This window comes from Trachymyrmex cornetzi, unplaced genomic scaffold, assembly GCF_001594075.2.
Source record: "Trachymyrmex cornetzi isolate Tcor2-1 unplaced genomic scaffold, Tcor1.1 scaffold78, whole genome shotgun sequence".
NCBI lineage: Eukaryota > Metazoa > Arthropoda > Insecta > Hymenoptera > Formicidae > Trachymyrmex > Trachymyrmex cornetzi.
This window is the reverse complement of record NW_017300113.1, coordinates 855868-876903: the sequence shown is the minus strand read 5'-3', so window position 1 is coordinate 876903 and position 21036 is coordinate 855868. Positions and strand designations below refer to the sequence as shown.

General features: G+C 37.9%; 1 protein-coding gene across 2 annotated transcripts in view; it reads right to left on the bottom strand.

Moving 5' to 3' along the window:
• The window catches only part of LOC108768289 (protein gooseberry), a 24291-nt gene extending 4208 nt beyond the window's left edge, over nucleotides 1–20083 (bottom strand). Inside the window, exons 1-5 of one of the 2 annotated variants that reach the window (XM_018518670.1) lie at nucleotides 19725–20083; nucleotides 11779–12092; nucleotides 10665–10794; nucleotides 4719–4890; nucleotides 4128–4406 (exon numbers count right to left, since the gene is read on the bottom strand). In XM_018518670.1, the coding sequence (XP_018374172.1) occupies nucleotides 4128–4406; nucleotides 4719–4890; nucleotides 10665–10794; nucleotides 11779–12092; nucleotides 19725–19779 (950 nt within the window). In that variant the 5' untranslated portion in view covers nucleotides 19780–20083. The remainder of the gene's footprint in view (nucleotides 1–4127; nucleotides 4407–4718; nucleotides 4891–10664; nucleotides 10795–11778; nucleotides 12093–19724) is intronic. The other variant, XM_018518671.1, reaches the window with a different exon arrangement.
• Nucleotides 20084–21036: the final 953 nt, after the last annotated feature.

Genomic DNA, 21036 nt, shown 5'->3' with positions numbered 1-21036 from the left:
TTACTGTAAACTTAAATCTCATTAACATGTGCATTAATAGTCCTTTCAGTTACAGAGAAATTAAACTTCATTCACCAATGTACATTAAAAATTAATGAAATTTAAGAACATTTCTAACAGTGATAAGTGTACATTGAAATAAATATAATTGAAATAATGATTTATCTAATATTAACCTAAACAATCAGCTTAAATTTATTACCTGTTTTAGTAACTATACGTTAAAATGAATCAAATGTAGATAGGCACACAAATTGGGGGCACATTAATAGAGCCATCATCGCTTGGAGGACTCACTAATAGGGACAAAAATATGTTTTTTATTTTTGTCAAAAACATTATAAAGTTATTAACAATTTTTTAAAATTAAATTTTAAATTAAAGAAATATTAGAAGAAAAAGAAATAATTGAAAAACCGATATTGATTGCAAGCAGATAAAATTAAAGCTACAATATTTAATAATTAATTCAGTAATAAGCAAGTTGGCTAAAAGGCACATTAATAGGGACAGTTATCCTAAATGAGAAAAAAACCTTCTTACCAAAGATTGTCTGGTTCACATTGTCTCTGAACACACTAGAGAGATGACCATTGCACTCTCATCGCATTGTCTGACAATTGATATTTTTACATTATATTGACATACGTTTTACAAGGTATATATTAGCTGTTATTTTAACTGTTACACAATTTAATTTGATATATTTTATTTTGTAATTATAATAGACAATTTTATGTTATATTGATATACGATCTATAATATATTTTTTATTATTTATTTTAATTATTACCAATTGTTATTTTTTCTATAATTTTCTTTGTTATTGGACATCACACATTAATTTATTATTTTTTTTTATTATTACTCTATTAATTCAGTTTATATTTCTAAGAATCCTAGATTACTTATTTAATGTTATACGTATTTTTCTTTTGTATTTGGTTTTTATATTTTTCCTTGCTTTATGTACTTTTAATATTATATTTTTTAAAAATGTTTTTATATACGCGTTTTAACAATTTCGTTTTAATCTGCATACTATGTCCAGAAGTTCACATTTTTACTGACTACAATGTTGTACAAGTTTCAAGTTACACTGAGCGTGTTTTTATTACATTAAATACTGTGAGTCTTATTATAATAAGTTTTGCGATTGAGAGCAAATTATAATTTTTATATTCTAATTTTTTAATATCTTCACCGTTTTGCTTTTGTATTATAACATTGATAATGATCCAACAGGGATCGAAACGTAGCCCTTTTTCGTTCTTTTCTTTTATAAATGAGAAAATGTCATTAGAATTTTATTAATTGCTATTATTAGCAATGTAAAAGTATTGAACATTCAATCTTAATTTTAGAAAGGCCTGGGAAAGATTCTTTTATTAAAATTATGAATATAATATTGTGAATATGATGTAACAATTGACGAGCTTATTACATATTGATGGAAAAAGAGATAGATATTCTCTCACGAACGGCATATATCAATCAGCAGTTAAAGGGAATATATTACTCGCCAATATTCGTAATTATATCTCCGGTCGACATCTTGAATATAAATTAACTATTGTACGTGCGCATATATACGGACACGTGGGGAGTAAGCGATACGATGAAATGAGTCGCACAATGGTGAAAGGTGTCCACATGCGGTAATACGAAAATGAAATTCCGGCGTGTTCTCTCAACGTGGTTACTGCCGTTTGCAAGGCGATACCGCACTCACACATGCTCTGCGAATCGGTTAGGGCGTGTCGAGGGCGGCAGCGGCCGATTTCCAAACACCGTCGCGGCCCTTTGAGCATTCTGATACACTACCATGATTAAGGATCTCAGATCATTGTCCCTTGAGTGGTAAACCTTCGCCGTTACTTTTATTACAATATTGTTATTCTTTAAGCTTAAAAAAATATAACTATAGTTATTTTAGTATATCTGAATGAATAGAAGTATGGGAAGACTAGACATTCTTCAGTATCTTTGGAGTTTTAGAGAAACAGATTCATATAGACTCTTGATGGTATAAATGATGTTTTGAAAAGTACATAAAATCAACTAGTTGGTGATATATTTTAAAAAACATATTAGGAAAAAAAGTTATAAGAAATAAAATTAGACAAAATCCAAAGCTATAAGAAATCAATTCTTAATTAAAATAAACTTGAAACGCGTATCGATATTTTGAGACGATTATAGCATATGATTGTAAAACGAAGTCGGCCCTTTGAGCGTTTCGCCATGACGCTTAAGCACCCTAAATTCCGTCGATGCCAGGCCTAGTTCGCACTATAACTTTATTTCTTTCCCCCTTTTTTTATTTAGAAGGTAGCGCGACGTTTCTGGCGGAAGCCGCGCGATTTATCGACCATACTCCGCCCTATGAATCTATTTTCGTACAGAAGAATGTCTCTCCTTCTCTGCTCACAAATCAAATTTTTTTTCTATGGCCACGTTAACGAATTCTTAAGAATTTAGTGGCAACCAAAATTTACAGCTCGCGATTCTTCGGAATTAAAATCGGCCGTCAAATAAAATATGGAACTTATATTAAATATTCTCTCGAGGCAAACCGACTCTATCATTTCTAAAAAATTTAGAAAAACGTAAATTTCGTTCTATAAAGCATCTTTAATTTTTGATTTTTATATTAATCCTTCTTTTGACTTTTTTGACAGAATCAAAATAATTCATTATTTTTGGAGTCTTGCTAAGCTTCAGTGCTATTTGAATTATTTTCAAGTAACTAAATTTATGTTTTTCTCTTGACTAAAAAAACATTAGAGCGAAATTTATGATTTTTTCTGACGTCTTGGGATAGTTTCTTAGCCGAAAGCACATTGACATTTCCGGGCAAGATTTGTTTTCTTCTCAGGATGGAATGCATTGTTAACATGACTCATAGTCATTTCATGAGATTTTGTAGTTTCTGTTCTTGTCTAAACGTGAAACGGCAAAAACGGCAACAACTATCGACAGCAACGAATTCGCTCGAACTTGGGAGAACTGGCTACGGAGAGCGACCCCCCACGAGCTAGGCTGACGCTCCACCGGGGGTCCATGAGTATTATCCCGGATGTTTAAGACCGGCGAAGCTTCGCTCTGTGCATCACGTGATGGCTCGGCACAGTGAGCCAGTCCGCTGTTGTACAAGGCCCAAAGGGGCCCAAGCGAGACAGTAAGCCCGGAACATCGCCGCGAGAAAGAGGCGCGCGCGGCAACGCGCGGAGATAAAGACGGTGAAGCCAGGGTGTTTCGAACAATTAATTCAGCCATTGTGGCGTAATAACAGGTTGCTCCGGTGGCCGGGTTGCTACAGTGTGTTGTTACACGCCGAGCGGACGAACCGATTCACTTGAGTCAGAGAGATAGAGCGAGCGAGCGCGCGCGCGCGCGCGAGAGAGAGAGAGAGAGAGAGAGAGAGAGAGAGAGGAAAGCGAGAAAGGAAGAGATGGAAAGCATGGAGAACGAGGAAGCGAGAGAAAGAGAACCAACGGGGCCCTGCCGACACGTTTTCTGTGTGGTCCTCAATTATGTTGCTTCTTGGGCCTCCGTAATGAAACGCTACCGGCTAATAATCCAACCCAGGTCTTGATCCTTCGACGCAGGGTGTATGTACCTGTGCCGTGATCCAGCTTTAACCGATCGCGGCAGCGCCGCGAGGTAGCAACGATCGATCGCGGATAATCTTTGCGGGGGTGTCCACGGACGAGAGGTATCGCATTCGATTACGTATCCACGTTACTTCAAATCTCGGAAAACGAATACTTATGGAATTTTATGAGCTTATAATAAGAGCACAAATAATAAAATTAAATTTGATTTGAAATAAAAATTTTTGTGTAGATTAGTCATCAAGATCTGAGAAATAGAATTGCGAGTACCTAATGATGTTTAAATCTTTATATTAGAAAGAAAAAACGCTAGAAATCTGAATATGATGATAAAAAATCCTGTATGAAAAAAGTGCATAATATACGAAAAAATTACAAAGGACCGATTATTAAATCAGGAATTATTTTTCCTGATAGTACATTACATTGTTTACGCGATTTTCTATCTGTCTAGTTAATCTACAAAATGAACATTTTGACAAACATAATGCATTAGTTGCTGAAACTTACCCATAATTGTCCGGAGTCGCCCGCGGCCATTGCTGCTGCGCCGCGTAGTAGTTCTCCCCGTAGTTGTAATGCTGAGAATAGCCAGCGGTGGTTGCTGCAGCGGCAGCAACGCTCGCCTGCCCGTAGCTCTGATAGCTCTCTGCACCATTACCGTAGTGCTGAGTTTGGAAGGGTAGACTCATGTTAAAGGCGTTCAGCTGTTGACTGTTCAGCTGTTTGCGAAGCCTGGCACGCCTGTTGCTGAACCAAACTTGCACTCGAGCTTCCGTTAATTTTGTTCTGCAAAAAAAGAGCATCGAAAAATATCAGTAAAAATATAAATCACAAATGTATAATTTATGCTACCACAAAGTATATAGCATTATAATTTTTTGCAATGTGTAATTTTCTGCGATGTGTAATTTCAGTCATAAATTCAGATTTAATTTCGAGTATTATTCCTTTCAAGAAATAATAATTTATTCCATTTAGCATATAATTTTATATAGTAAAGCTAATTGATGTAATTAATTTAAATATTGATTTAATATTACACGAATAAAATTTTTTTACATGTAATTTTATATGAAAAAGAATTCCTAAGAAACTTACTTTTGTGCAAGTTCCTCTCTGGTGTACACATCAGGATATTGCGTCCGATGAAAAGCCGCTTCCAATTGCTCCAGTTGTTCGCCGGTGAAGGTAGTCCTGCTTCTACGTTGTTTCCTCTTCAGCGCGATGCCAGGCTCGCTTTCCGTGTCGGAGTCGTCACCGCTACTTCCAGCTGAACATAACAAAGACCGCACTATTTAAATACGCAACTTTAATTGTTTTCCAACAAGGTATATAGGCATACTCAAATGACACTGTGTCCAACACAAAGTGTTCCAACTGTGACACAATATTACACTGGTTGACACTGTAAAAAGCTAAGAGCGTGTAAAATATGTCAATGCTACTAACTTTTCAAAAAATTATTTGACCATGCTCTTTTATAATTATATTTATAATAAAATCATTAAAAGCAGGGTTGGCAAAAGTCCACATTTTTTGGATAAACTCCATGCCAGTGATAAAAACCGGAATTTTCCGGAAAAAACCGGCAAAAAACCTGGTCTTTTCTATTAAAAATAATCGAATAAATAGATTTGATTATTTTGAATAAAAATACATTAAGAGGAAGACACAAGGGCCCTGTATGGGCTTGCTTTGAATCTTGTACAGTTGACAACATTATTAAGCAGAAATGTATTGCTTGTCGAACATTAGTTAGTGGAAAAGCTCCACGACTGAAACATCTTCAAAAGTGTAGTAAGTTTGAAAAGAGCGATGATGATAATTCAAGTAAAAGTGAATCGGACAGGAAGAGTGAAATGAATAAATCAAGTAAAAGAAGAGAGATGCATCGATACCGAATCACCTTCATGTTCTTATATTTTAAAGCAGCAGTTTTATAGTTTTTTTTTACCAGTTTATTATTCCAGTGGATAAACTTCGGACCGGTAAAATCCGGAATTTACTCTGATTTTTTCCACCCACTGGGTTTTTCCTGCCAACCCTGATTGAAAGCTACTAATCTTGAAAGATTTACAATTTAATTCTAAATTAAAATTATGAGTTTTATAGATATACTATAAATCCTCGTTATAAAAATAAAAATGGAAGACTATAATGCACTCTGACGTGTTACACTATAAAACTAGACTTTCAACAAGTACTTTACACGGTGTAACACAAAGTAGAACAGCGTGTTCTAGCTGAAAAACAGCCTTTGTCATTAAATATTCAATTTAAGGGTTTACATATCAATTAATTATTAACGGACTTGTCGCAGGATAAATAAAATCATCCCACTATCTTGACGACTATAAAAATTTGATTCTTTTTCTTCTTCTTTTGTTAATGACATCGTCTCTGCACGATGTAGCCAATAGCAAATCTTTTCTTCCAACGTTCCACAAATAAATTAAATAAATATTTTAAATGAATATAGACATTTGCTGAGAATGATTGCAAAAGACAGTTACATTGTTTCGTCGAAAACTTGCAAAAATTTATTGTTAATACTCGGCAATTGTAAAAATTTGACACATTAACAAAAATGCGAATATTTTACTCGTACATTAAAACATCATCGATAGTTTCCGAGAGAAGAAATGCAAGCGTGCGTTCCTTAATAGCGGCGAGAGCATCTCTCGGTCCAGCACGTGCTGCACGTCAGATACCGAAGATAGGAAGCGAGTCGTTCACGCCCACAGTTCACACGCCGGTCTCAGCAACCCACCATTAAGACCCTTCTGATTACAGCCATGCCCAGCCGAACCTATACTAAACTAAAACACCGGAGAAATTAGGGTCCGCCGCGAAGAAATTAAGTTCTTTGACATGTCCCGTCCCACCCGAGCTAAACGAAAGCCCGTTTCGAAGAGGAATCGTTGCCTGCCTCCACGAGACACTATTTATGGAATTTCGAGTTTGATTTGTAACCCCTTCGGACCTAATTTGTTCTCCACGGTTTGTCCCTGTTACGCTGACTTCAACAACTACATCGATAACGTTATAACTCCGTCCGACACTATAAATGAATAATTTAATATTTTACATATTTTACATTTCAAAAATTTCACTTATAAAGTTTATCAATTATTTATTATTACTATTTATAGACATTTAACACTTTCTTTCTATAAGTACACAGTTTTATATAAATGGGGGATATTTTTGATTAGCGTACAATATTTAATTTCTCTGGACATATATCGAGATAGTGTCAGAAATCCTATATGTCTCTTTTTATAACTGTACTCCATAATTTACGAACTTATTCTCGGATTAAGCTCAACCGACGGGAATAAACGTCTAAATCAATAGCACCTGCGCGAACATCAGCCAGAATTTGAGAACACGAAGTGCATGGCGGTTCCTGCCAGATTAAAGACTGCCGCGCGCTCGTAAATCGTCGCGAGGGTTTCAGGTGCATGCCCAACAATTTTTCGAGATTCTAACGCTTTTCACGTGCTATCAGCGCCTGCCAATATACTTCATGAATCTGAGACCGAATATACATAAAAAAAGATAGCAACCACCTGTATAGTTTCTACGAAGTAAATTTAAAGTTATTCTCAAATTTATTAGCATAAGCTATTAAATTTGAATATCAAATTTGTCTTAAGAAAAAAATCTTGGTTTATATTAAAATGCGTCGTAAATACGAATAAATTATCTTTATGCATTTTTTAATGATATGAAGATAAAAATAGTTATTATTTTAGAAGAAAATTACAAATGGAAAGAACAGTTTTGCTGAAGTATCTAAAAATTTAACTATGGATATTGAAATAATTTTGTTGGACCATCAAAATAATTAGGTAGGATGCTCAAACTGGTTGCTGGAATGCTAGATTTATTACAGCATTACTCATCATGCTTGAAAAAATCCTACATAATTACTTTGATAGTCCAAATTATTTTTAGATTTGTATCTAGCTAAATTTTTAGATATTTCAGCAAAACTTTTCTTTCCGTGTATGTATAAGGAAGAAATAATTTTTGCACGAGATTGCAGCGTTCATAACGGGACTGTTTACTATTAAAAGGCTTCTATATCTTTTGAACTGAGAGCAGCGTTACGTCGCGATTTGCTGGGAAACGTCGAAGTAAACATCGGTGAGAAAGATTGCGATGTTAAACAATTACTATCGGAGAAATGACCGGAGCGGTGCGGCGAGGCGATCACTGGAGTTGCGGGCGCGGTGAACGGCGAAGGTCTCAATCACGAGTCTGCCCCGCAGTAAGAGCATCTAAATCAATAGAGGGTGCCGTTGCGTTCCGCGAACAAAACGGCGGGTACAGGGTGTGTTGTTGGCGGTTTGTAAGATTAGAGGCAGGCAGCCGGGTACGAAGCCGAGGAAGACCACACGCCGCGGTTGGTGCCGCGTAGGTATATACTATATATATGCGCGCGGGTCCCTCCATCCTCCTTGCACCGTTGTGGAATCCACGCCATCTCCTCGTCTTGTTCCTCAGGTTCGACTGCTCTTGCTCCTCTTAGTCGTTCCATCCGATTTCTTCTCTTTCACGTTCCTCCGACTCTGTTCCACCTGACTTCCTCCTTCTCTGCACGAGCTACGCCCGGATCTGTCCCTCTCTCTTGTCGCCCCGCGCGATCGTTCCTCCCGATTTCTTTGACGGAGAGACAGACCGCGGGGTTATTTATCGCGCGTGTTCTTGGCTACCGGAACCGCCGGGTGATCTTGCATTCTGGGACTGACATGCCGGCGAGGGGAGAAAGGTGCACGGAAGATGAATGGACGCGAGACGAAATGATTGAAGTGTGTATTTGTGAGACCTTTTAAGTTCCCTCGCGTTGATTGCATCGTGCATCCGATCTACTAGATTGTTTGCTATTTCTCATTTTGTCGCTATTTAACGACTTTGTATTTAACCATTCATTTAACTTCTACTGTTTTCTTCTTGAGAGAGAGAGAGAGAGAGAGAGAGAGAGAGAGAGAGAGAGAGAGAGAGAGAGAGAAGTAATTAATATACATATATGACAGAAGAATATATTTATAGAAAATTAAATTGTGTGCGTCTGTCAGTGTGTTTGTATCAAACGCTAAGTATTCTTGTAAAGAAAGAAATATCAGGAAGACATCCTTATCCGTATTCTGTTACTTGACTATGATGATGTGTTATTATCGCATTAGTGCATCAATCGCTCATGTTATCTCGCTCTTTCTCCTCGTTCCCCAATCCACGTCCGCGTCATAAGCCGATCCAATACATCGCCGACTTCAGTGCTAAACCATCACGCTGCGATTGAATAAAAAGAACGAAGGTTCTACGTCCGAGGTGTGCATTCAAAAAGACTTCGTCCCTGCTTCTTCTTCCTCTTCTTCGTCTCCGTATCCTTTCCTTTCGCGGCGATGCATTAGCGGCGGGAACAGCGCCTGACTTTCTTCTTGTTCCTCCCCTTTGTTCGAATCATAATACATAATTTACCCGGCCTGCAAACGCGGCGAACCCAATAAAGATCTATGCGTCTTCCTCCAGGACTTTTATTGAAGTATTCATAATTGAATCGCTACCTTCGGGGCAATTTTATCTCGACGTCGCGACTTATTAACGATTCTTCGCGTAAAATATATTGGCGATAAATAATCGATCGCTTTATTTAGAATATATAGAATTGTCTTCATGATGAAAAGCACCCGGAACAATTTCATTGAAATCCCTTTCGGCTAAATACAGGTTTGAAATTAATTCTGTTGAATCAAAATAATTGTGTGAATCATTCAAACTAGTTACTAGAATATCAAAACATTTTTGTAGCATTATTTGAATGTCTTAACATAATTAATTTGATGGTACAACAAAATTATTTTTAGATTTGTAATTCATCTAAAGTATCTAAAAATTTAGTTAAATATAGATCTGAAGATAATTTTGTTGGACCATCAAAATAATTATGTAGGATGTACAAACTGATTGCTAAAATGTCAAAACTTTCTGCAACATCTGTATTTCTGCTCATCTGTATCTAACTAAATTTTTTAATACTTCAGCAAACTATCCTTTCCATATCCTTATTATTCCAATATTGATCAGCTGCTTTAATTCTCATTTGACTCTCGTTAAATCGCGTAATATTTATTTGCAATGAAAATATTTCCAACGAATACTATGAATAATATCAAGAAGATGAAAGTCGCTTTCACAACAGCGCAAAAAGGTCGTTCAATGCGACAGGAAGCAACAGGTCGAGCACCATCCATGAGTCGTTGCGCGAAGTTGCAATCTCGGGCATACGTCTAATCAAAACTAAATCTTCCCGACAAGGTAATAAACTCGACACATCTACGCGCCACGGGACGCCTAATATTTCTTCGCACCCCTTACCGCCAGTAATAAATAAAAAAGAAAGAAATTCCCCTTTACGTTTCGCCGACCGGACCTATATTCCTACCAGTCCCCAGCGTGGCCACGAAACTGCTGGATACTTCAATAAGTAGAACTCGTACATATCTCGAGGCTCGTGTAACACGTTCAACATGAATGTGAAATAAACGAAATACAAATGATAACGTCGCGAAAAGTATCTACATATAATAATTACATCCCTTGGTTTGATCAGTAATTGAATCTCTTATTACTTCCATATATGAGCTCGTAGTTATAAACACGTTAAAAACTTTCGACTTTAAAGACTGTAAAGGAAAAGGATAACGACTTCCTTTCGTATTACGCACATGGGAAAAGTGTCGAATAACATTTCAGATCGGGCACTTTGAATACATGGGCTACAAACGGTTGATCGTCGCGGCCGCCTTGCTTCAATTAACTTAGCACACGACTACGCTATAATTACGCTTATTGCTCGATTAACCCCGGGCACTTCATTTGCGTCCGCCCGGTGGTTTATGCAGTGTTAAAACGACGATACGTATTGCGAACTTTGAAAATATATTTTTCGATGGTGATCCGCACATCGTGTAGGAAATCTTGATAGTCTCGGCAGATCGTATCGCGATAATCATAAATGTTATTCATAACACTCACCAAGAATACCATCGATAGAGTGATTTCTGCGTAAGTCATCACCGGGACGTGTCTGGTTGGCTGGTCCACGTAGAAGTCTGGTGATACTAGATACGGAAGGTGCCGATGCTTTGTCACAGACTCCGTCCTGCTGGCAGAACCGCGTTGGACTAGTTAGCATAATTTTTCTTTCAACTGATATTTCTTTCACGATGTTTAAATGACGTTGTACATTTTTCAACAATTTATATAATATAATGTCATGAAGACATACATTTAAAAAAGTTATAAATAAAAAGAAGCGCATACTTTAGGTATCCCTGTATTTCTAAATTACTTTTAACGCGCATCTCTATCATTTACTTTAGATTTTGCACGGCTCCGTTTTTTTATATAAAAAAAAAGAAAAATGTTACATAACACTATGTCTTCATCCTTCGGTGTCATTCTCTAGTGCATGTCATAATTTTCTTTTACTTTATATCCCTTATAGAAGTGTATGCAGTTTCCTAGATATCCACTCAGTTATTATCTAGTATTACTGTATTCTCATTAGTTGTAACAATATTGCGTAGGAAATGAACAAGAACTTGAGTTTTATTCAGTGGTTAAAGCAGTTTCTCTAGTAAAAATATGTGCAATTTGTGTGTGTACGTGTACGTGTGTAGACACGTACTTGCTCAGTTGTTGTCTAGTATATCAATAGATTATTATTAGTTAAAATACCGCGTAGTCTATTTATTATTCTATTTTTGTTCAGTAAACGTCTCGCATATTTTTTATGCATACTAATTGCAGGTAAAATGTTACATCTTGATTGGGATTCTAAATATAATTTTTGTTCTCAATTACTAAACAAAGAATTAATATATAACTCTCCAGTATTTAGAAAGTGCACTTCTATAACATTTCTACCAGAGATGCTATAATTTTTTTATTTTTAAAAATACATACATTTGTTTGTCATCGTTATATTTGTTAATGTCTGACGTTTTAGTTGAAAACAAATTGTTACAATATGTTCACTTTTATGCAATATTTTGCATAATATATAGCATGGCACCGGAAAATTAAGATATTTCTCCTTCTATGATTAAAAAAAAAAAAATAAGCGTAATGGGTGATATCAACGGACCTTTATCAATTTCTCGCGTATCTCCCAACTGAAGATTCCAGGGTTCTGCCGCCTAAGATCTTCAATCCTCGCCTCGACTTCCGGCGTGGCGACTCGCGGTTTGCTGCCGCCAATCACACCGGGTCTTATCGATCCCGTTTCTTGATACCGATTCAGAATCTTCGAGACGCAGCCATGTGACACCCTGAGCTGTCTCGATATGACGCATGGCCTGACGCCGGCCGCTGCCATCTCAACGATCTTCAAACGGATATGGTTCGGTAATGGACGGCCGTTGATGAATACACCACCTAGCTGGTTCACGCGACCCTGTCCTGCAAATGTAATAACACAGAACCGTTTACCATAATGGCACGTCATGTTGTCTGGTACATCTATTTCTACGGTACGAGAACGACGGGTCATACATGATTATTTAATAATAACGGAATGGGCAAAAGACCGTCACGCAAATTTCGGTGTCGGAGACATCAAAGACGGATGACGACGTAGATCGAAATCATATTTTAAAAGACGTAATTTTCCGGCGCGAGAAGTACAGAAAACGCAATATAGATTTCTACGGACCGTTTCTTACGAAGTAATTATCGGCATGTACCGATGACAATATTCGAAACTATGTGTATGCAGCTAAATACATTGTATCTCGTGAGACGAGAAGAAAACACTACCGTGCGCTGGATAGTAACGAAGCTGAGGAAAAATAGTATGTTGTCTCGACGCCGTGGTATTATACAATGCAGCACGGCGCAAATGGCGTGACTATTTTTCTAAATGAGAATAAACGGACTCGCGTACAAAAGTGACAGAGGAGAAGAAGAACAGAGATTCAACTTGCGCAAAAGAGGGCCGCTTAGCAGACAAAGCGCGGCGACACGCGAGGTGCCGCTCAAATACCGCTAATTACCGGTAATTAGCCTACCTCCCCCTCCCCCTTCCTTCCACGACATCCCCTTAATTAACTTAATTATAATCACGAAGTTAAACAAACGGCGTTACACGCAATGAGCAAAGCGGTCCTGGCTGGCAAAGGGGGGTAAAGAAGCGGAATGAGATGCGCGCGGATGTGCGGTGGCTCTTACGACGATGCGCCGCGAACGTGGACCTCGCGTGCTTCAGAAAACCACGAAAGAGGGCCGCGTCACGAGTTACGGCCCTGGTTTTGCACGGAGTAGTAAAAGCCATGGAAGAGGGGACAAGAGGGAACGTCGAAGCGGCTTTAAAAGCCTGGGGAGCCTTTAAAAGCGCTCTCTCTTTCGCGCGCGGGGACAATAGGGGAAGTCCTCGACGGACAACCGGAGGCACGGCCATATCCTGCGTGTTTGTACCTATTTACATAAAGGAAGCTTTGCATAAGAGAAGAGGCGCACTTATGCGCGTCTCGCGGATGCTGCGTGCGATGCTCCGGATCGGAACTGTGATGTTCTCCACACAGCGAAGATGTTGCAATCTAATAGTAAATCCAAATGTCCGTATTGGTTGTATTCTTTATAATAAAACATCTATATTTCTTTTTTTTTTTTAATATATCACACTGTTAATTTATACATAATATTTCTGTGTGCTACTCGATTATTTTTTTAATTTTCGTACAACTCATCTCTTCTGGAAGTAATATTCGAACTGTATCTCTAGACTCCACCCGTATACTTTATACTCTCTTTTATACTTCTCTTTAGAACATTCGACGACTTAAAATTATTCGAGAGCGACGAGAAGAGTTATCGCGGCAGGTTTTAATGGCGAAAACTAGTGGAGCTCGCGCGGTGCGGATTGCGAATCTCCGACAATCCAAACATTTTCACGATCGCATCGGGGACCAGCGGCGCACGTTGGCGCAGCGCCAGTTCGTGATATATTCTCAGCTGGCTACCTGCTGCGAGAAGCGCGGGGTCTAAGGAGTCCGCTAATTACCACGGCGTAATTCAAAAGACGACCCCCTTCCCGGGCGCGTCGAGCTCTCCGGCACAAAAGTAGTCCCGTTTCGTCGTTCATCACGGGCCCAGAGATTTACATCCCCCTCCGTTCCCCTCCGCCACTCCGCTGCCCCCTGCCCTCTCTGAGACCCTCTCGCACTCAGTAAGGACATATCCGCGAGTGCGTGCAACGCACACACTCCCACACACACCGGTCGTGCCGGTGTGTATAGACTGTATAGGCCGGGTTACGGTCCCGCCGGACACCTCTCCGGTGTATGACGTCAGTCAGGCCGCGGGGCCCGACGGGATTACAGGCAAGATCAAAAGGCGCCGACCGCCGCCGCCGACTATGACGACGACGACGAGCTTTCGGTGCAAAGCGCGTGATATTCGTGAATTTCTGAAAAGTGCATAAACTGACTAGGGATCGAAATCGACCAGTAGTTAATTATTAAATAAATATTTAGTAATTAGTCGAGAAACACTGTTAGTTAAATACCTTAAGTTAAATAACATTTTGATATTTTTTAACTTTTATCTGTATTGAAATGTAAATCAATCCATTTCGGTGGTCAGTTTTACAGTAAATATCGTTCATATTAACGTATGCACGGAGAAAATTTTCTAGTAAGTTTTAATACATTTTTAAATTACGCTTTACTATGTCTTGTATTTTCGATGGGCCATCACAACATGATTCCGACATAACTTTTACTATGGTAATACTAATTTTTATCACATAAATAAAGTAATTTTTGTTAAAAGCCAGTGCTTAAGCCATATTCTAACATGGAAACAGTCAAGTTATTATGGTACGCAAACAAAATTTGCTAGGTATATACATTTTTTACTTATCTTTACAATACTAACTTTTATTCAACAAGTATTGATTTTGTAATAAAAATTTTTTTACTATGAAAAAGTGTAAAAATTACATTGCATTGTTTTTAAAAAAATAGCTATAGCATTTAAACTTATAATTGTCATGATAATCCGCAGCTTCTACAACATTATAATTTTAAATATAAAATTTTCTCCGTGTGTACTTAGTAAATAAATTAAATTTGAGTCAAATTGAAGACATTTCTTTGAATTAAATTGTTTAAATTTTAGTTAAATTAACGACAAATTAGGTAGAAACAATAGCGACTTGGAGGAACAATTAAAAATAAATTAGGTATAATTGACATTATGATTTTAACAGTGAAAGCTAAAGAGAACGTGAAGGTACAGAAATTGTCGCAATTAATAGAAATAAGAGAAGATACAGTCTCAGTAGGCCAGAGTAATTTCTCAGAAAAGAAAAAAATAAATTGAAGCATTTTCTTTCATCTTGGCAATAATTGGCACTAATTCCAATGAAAGGAAAACACGAGAAAGATAATTGAAGACAGATCTAATATCAATTTTCCCATCGAGATCCCCGTCTGCGATTACGAAAACGGCTAAGAAAATCCGTGCAGCACGAGGCAAATGCCAAGAATGCCAGACTACTATTCGTCGCACGTGCAATACTTAGACGTACGCATTACTACGCATGCATATCTGCGATCATTGCATTCTCGCGCGAGGCTCGCTTTACGAACTCCAGCGTTCGTAACTCGAGTCACGGAATCGAAAGTTGAATGTTACCGCCCGTGCGAGCAGGCCCTTTACTCGCGTTTTTGTTCCCTATTTGCCGATGAATATTGTTCGACGCATTCTTGCGGAACGCGCCGCCGCTACGTGCGTTCGCAGATTTTCCCACTGCGTCTCGCGCGATTAGTCCCGGTATCGATTGCAAAAGCCCGAGTTTATTCTCTTCGATCGGAAATCGAAGTGATTTGTACACATGTCTGTGGAATCTACGAGCCTTTATCTCGATTCTAAAATATGGCAAAAACGCGTTCAATGATGAAAACTGAAAGTGAGCAAAAAAATGGACGTTTGAACGATAAAAAAAAAAGATGAGACTCTTTTCTTCTTTTTAAAGTGCCATGGTATTAAGTTTGGTTGTAACAAAACGATTTTCTCGGGAGGACAATTTAATCCAAGCAGCTGGTGAGTGATTTATGTCCTCGCGTAATTTATTATGGTAGAATCGCGGTGAAATCATTTTTGCGAGACTCATATGGTTCGTATGATGGACCACCCTGTGGTCGGGTGAGACCGTATGGTAAAACGGTCGAAAGAAATAATTTCCAGCATGAATTATTGATAACGGGCGATTGATTGTTCAGCGATCAAGACTTAATGTCCATGATCCGCGTGCGGACGTGACGAGATAGCGGGGAGGACCCGTGTCTGATTTGAATTCGCCCGACGAAGCGTCGCGCATCGTTAATTTTTACCTGCGAGGCAGCGACGGCCTCGTCGGGCCGAGGGTGCTCTTAGACATGGAGGTGCTTAGAGAATTCCGAAATAATTGCGACATACGTCGCCGGCCGTTTATTATCCGCGTGTCGTGAGACGTCAATTAACCCTTTTTCTCCCTCGGATCGGTCTCGATAAATTATTACGTGCGAAGAGTCGACGTACACTGTATTTTGCAGCCGCGACACTACCGCGGTTCACGAGCCGCGAGCTGTACAATTACGCTCTCTACAAGACTTTTCTTTATGATAATCCCTTGTGCCCCTTGTCGCGGCCCCCTTATCGCTCTTAAACAGTAATAACAACGTGTTATCTGGGTATTAATTGAATCTCATTAAGGGATCGCATCAAGGTATGCGATCGCTCCAATTTTCGCGTGATGAAGTATACGGAACGTCTCACGGCCCACAGGAATTACAGGATGCGATCGCTAAATTTGTTATTCGAGGCTTTTAACTGTAACTGATCATCATCCAATTACGACACAGAGCCTCCCGGAGTCGTTTCAATCGCGCATCGTTTCATCTGGCGTTCCTGATTATCGATAAGTGAACCGATATAATAGAGAATAATTAAAAAAATATTCTTTGAATGTGTTACTCTCTCTATATATTATATTATACATTAAAATATATTTAATTCTTTATATGAATAGAACGTAACAGAAACATGAATATAATATTATGTTATATTTCTCTCAATTCAAAAGAACATTCTTTTAAATACATTAGTAATATGTAACTGAAGCATTGAAAAAGGATACACGAAAAGAATAGTTTTGCTCAAATAAAAAAATGTACCTCGATATAAATTTAATAATAATAATATAATCTGAAATAATAATAATTTAAGAACGTAATAATAATATTGGACTATTAAAATAATTAGTTATGTAAGAAGCTGAAGCATCATGAAACGGTCACTGAGAAAAATAGTCTGGTTTGATTAAATAGTAATTCTGGTGAAAAATGGACGAATCAGAATTTTCTAGTTAAATCTGCTAGAATTCTAGTTGAGATAACTAAAATTCTGATTGATAGGTATAATTATTCTGGTAAAAATAAGAATTCTAGTAGAGATTTTATTAGAAATATTGTATCAATCAAAATTCCGGTTATCTCAACTAGAATTCAAATAAATTTAACCAGAAAATTTTAAGTCGTCCATTTTCATCCAGAAATTTTTTTCAGTGCTATTAAAGAGCTTTTTAGATGGTCCATCAAAATTATTTTCAGATTTGTATCCAATTATAAATTTTTATATATTTTAGCAAAATCGTTTCTTCCATGTACTATTAATAATTTATTAAAATATTATTATATATAGCATTAATTCTTAGGTACATTATACATTTATTTTTTTTTGCAAAAGACATATCGTTTACGCGGCTTAACGATAATTGCCGAGCGGTGTGCGTACGAAACAATTCCAAAAGAGCAAAGGGTCAATTTCGCAGGCATCGAGCGGAGCGACGAAAGTTCCGTTGCGTCGATTACGCAATCTACCGCGATACGAATGCGGCGATCGGTCCCCCGGATCGGAGGATGCTGGATGAGAGCGGAAGGTGCACGCGCGTACCTGAGTGGGAGTAACCGCATGTACCGAAGGGATGCATGTACTTAGTGCGTGCGGTGTGAGTTCCGAGTCGCGCGAGGACTTCAATCAACGTGCCGTCGCCCGGGGCCTATCCGATATCAGACATTAGGTACCCACGGGTACGGGGTACGGGTACCACCCCGGGACTCTTTCAACGATCCGACGCCCACTACACGCGAACCTGTATATCGAACTTTATTCGAAAGTGGCGTTCCCCTCCTCTTTTTTTCCTCTCTGTCTCTTGTTCTCTCTTTTTCTGTATACTCCTCGGAACGATGGATAAACAATCGAGATTTAAAGGCGCACGTGAGTGAAAGCGATCCGAATCGTTCGCCATCCGGGATCCTTTTCTACATTATGTAGATTGTAGAAAAAAAGAAGCTAACTATTTAGTTCTAAAAGATGAATCATATGACTGATTGACAGTAAAAATAATATATGTATAATGTATTATATCGTGTCGATAGAAAAATGATAAAAGTAAAAAAATAATATTTTCTAGATAATAAAAGAAAATTGACCTAAAAACTTTAAGTTCGAATTCTTTTGTTATCTCAAAAATGCTAATTTTTTTACTTGTGTCACTTTTCTAATAACACAGCAATATAATATTAGATATTGTGGAAATTATCGACAAATTGAAATAAAAGGTGAGACAGTCATGTCATTTTTCTATTGCTTCTTTACAAAGGTGAAGCATTAATCTGTTCGATTAAATATGTAATAAATCACAAAGGATGAAAACAGCATATTCTTTTGGCCCCTTAGGTTGAACTGCCCCTCGAAATTTACACGTCAGCGTCGCGCACTGTTCCATAACTCATAAATTACACAATACAGAATAACGTACGAGCTTCTGTGCGATTATGCACAATCTCTTCCTCTCTCTCTCTCTCTCTCTCTCTCTCTCTCTCTCTTCCTCTCTTTCTGCCTCTGTGTCCAGGCTTTTAAATCATCATAGTCAGCACGTTATATTGCGAAACGCTACAAATAAATTATACATAGAAATTCTTTCCGAAATTACGCAACGGCATTAAATACTATAAGTTTTCGTGAGTGATAAGCTCTTGGAATGAATTAATCAGCCGGGCCGATTGCGTACAAGTCAAATATAGTTAGTAGTAACGGTGTTATAAAGATAGCAGAGTCGTTCATTGGGAGTCGCACATATACATGCGCTGACGGACAATGGATAATTCAGTCAAAGCGCATCGTAAAACCATTAACATCGACTGTAAAATATCTGCGACATCGTTGCGGAAACGCCGGCGGGCGTCGAACATTGTCGTGAAACTCGCGCTGACGTTAATTGCGATATATTCTCAATGAGGCAAAATTTCTAAAAATAATGAAAAATATTACTTTTTCTTTACGAAGTTATAAATATAGGCGAAGTAAATTTCAAGGAACAAAATTTGTTATCGTGAAACTCGCAGGAAATACTAATCACGAGCACATAAGTTGTCAAACTCAACCCACCACAGAAAACAGTACTTGCCTCTTTTTAACGGACTTATATATTTCGTGTATGAATGTATCTAATTATATTATAACGAGCAATGGCATTTATTTTTCGTAAGAAGCATCAAAGATAAAATCTTCACATATAATTATATATATAAAACATATTTTCGTATAATCTCGTATAAAAGCGAGATCACAGAATTGCGATGTTTTGACATTTAAATAATTTTGAAAAATTACTGTAACCAATTAAAAATTACATCATTTACTTTATTCTTGCACATTCTCTATATTCATTGCTATATAAATGAACAGTTTGATGTTCGTGATGGACCGGCGCATTATGAGTATTCCCACCTTTATCACATTATCAGTAAATTATTCGGAATTTCATTTTTCGCGCGAAATGCAAAGTGTATTTTTTATAAAATAATCTCCTAAAGGTATATTTAAATATCATTTATACAATCTTGTTGCATTGGAATATCGTGGACTGTGTAAAATTTCAAATTAATAATTCAGAAGTAAAAATATCCATATATAGAGAAGAAAATAATTACGAAGTTACTCTCCACGTTTTGCACAGTGTTGGATATCTTTTATTAAAATTTTTACCTTGAAAAGGATAACCAGTGAAGTAGGGTGCCATATTGATAGTGCTGACTGCCATCTAGCTGTTCCTTTTTCAGAAAGAATCTCTTCTGTTTGTTTCTCTCTTTCTTCTTCGTTTCTCTCAGTCACCAACCACACCAAGGATTCTCACTTCCGTCGATTTCGAGTCCGGCTCACAATCCGATTCACAAATCAAAGTCTCACTTTCTCGCATGCGCCTAGCGATGACGAGCAGCGTCCAGTGGCGACAACGGTAACACTCGATTTCGCCTTCACTGCGAGGAATCGAAATGAAAAGAGGACTCGCTGTCCTTTTTATTTTTTTAATTTTCGCTTTGACGCAAAGCAGGACGGACCTGTTGGCTCCGAAGTCTCGGCTGAAACTGCCGGTTTCTGCGGTCGCAATCGTCGAGGGCACGCAAAAGAAACGAAAGGCAGGCACGAAAGGAGGAAAGCCTCCGACGGAAGGCTCCGCCTTCGTCGTGGGGCCCCTTTGAAGAGCGACCAGCCGACGGTCCCAGTCGTACTCTTTCATGGCTTTTATCGGCGCCGCTGCATTGGTCACCTGCCAGGTGATCTTGCCGTGTTGGAGGTGGTCGCACGTCCAACTCCGCCTTGGAGAACATACCTTCCTCCACCACACCACCCACGAACGAGGATGATGCGCGTTCGTCGCGTTCGCGCTCGACTTACTTAGCTCTCCCGGTGACCGATAATATCGATATCGCGCGATCACGAGCTTCCTACGGCTGATCAACATCAATTTTTTTCACGAATTTAACACGACTCGTTTGATTCGAAAAAAAAGATTCAATCTTTAAATGGACGTAATTGACATTTTCGCGGCTCGCAAACAGGTTTACTGTTATCGATCTTAATTTTATGGTAATTTCTAAACTAATTTATAAATCGAAGAATGTATAATTCTAATTGGCTTCTAACTTTTAGTATTTAACATATATAATTTAAGATAGAAATGTGATTATTTAATTTCTATTTTTTCTTTATGCGGGAAGATTGCCAATTTGCATCACTAAAATTTAACATTTATATTATTTCTTCAACATGCATGGACGGATTTGCTAAAGTATCTAAAAATTTAGCTAGATAAAGACCTAAAATTAATTTTTTTGGTCCATCAAAATTGTATAGGACATTCTAACATAATTAGAAATACTGTAAAATATTTTGACATTCTAGCAACCAGCTTGAGCTTCTTACAAAATTATTTTAATAGTCCAACGAAATTATTTTCAGATGTATCTAGCTAAATTTTTAGATACTCCAGCAAAATTGTTCTTTTCGAGTGCTATAT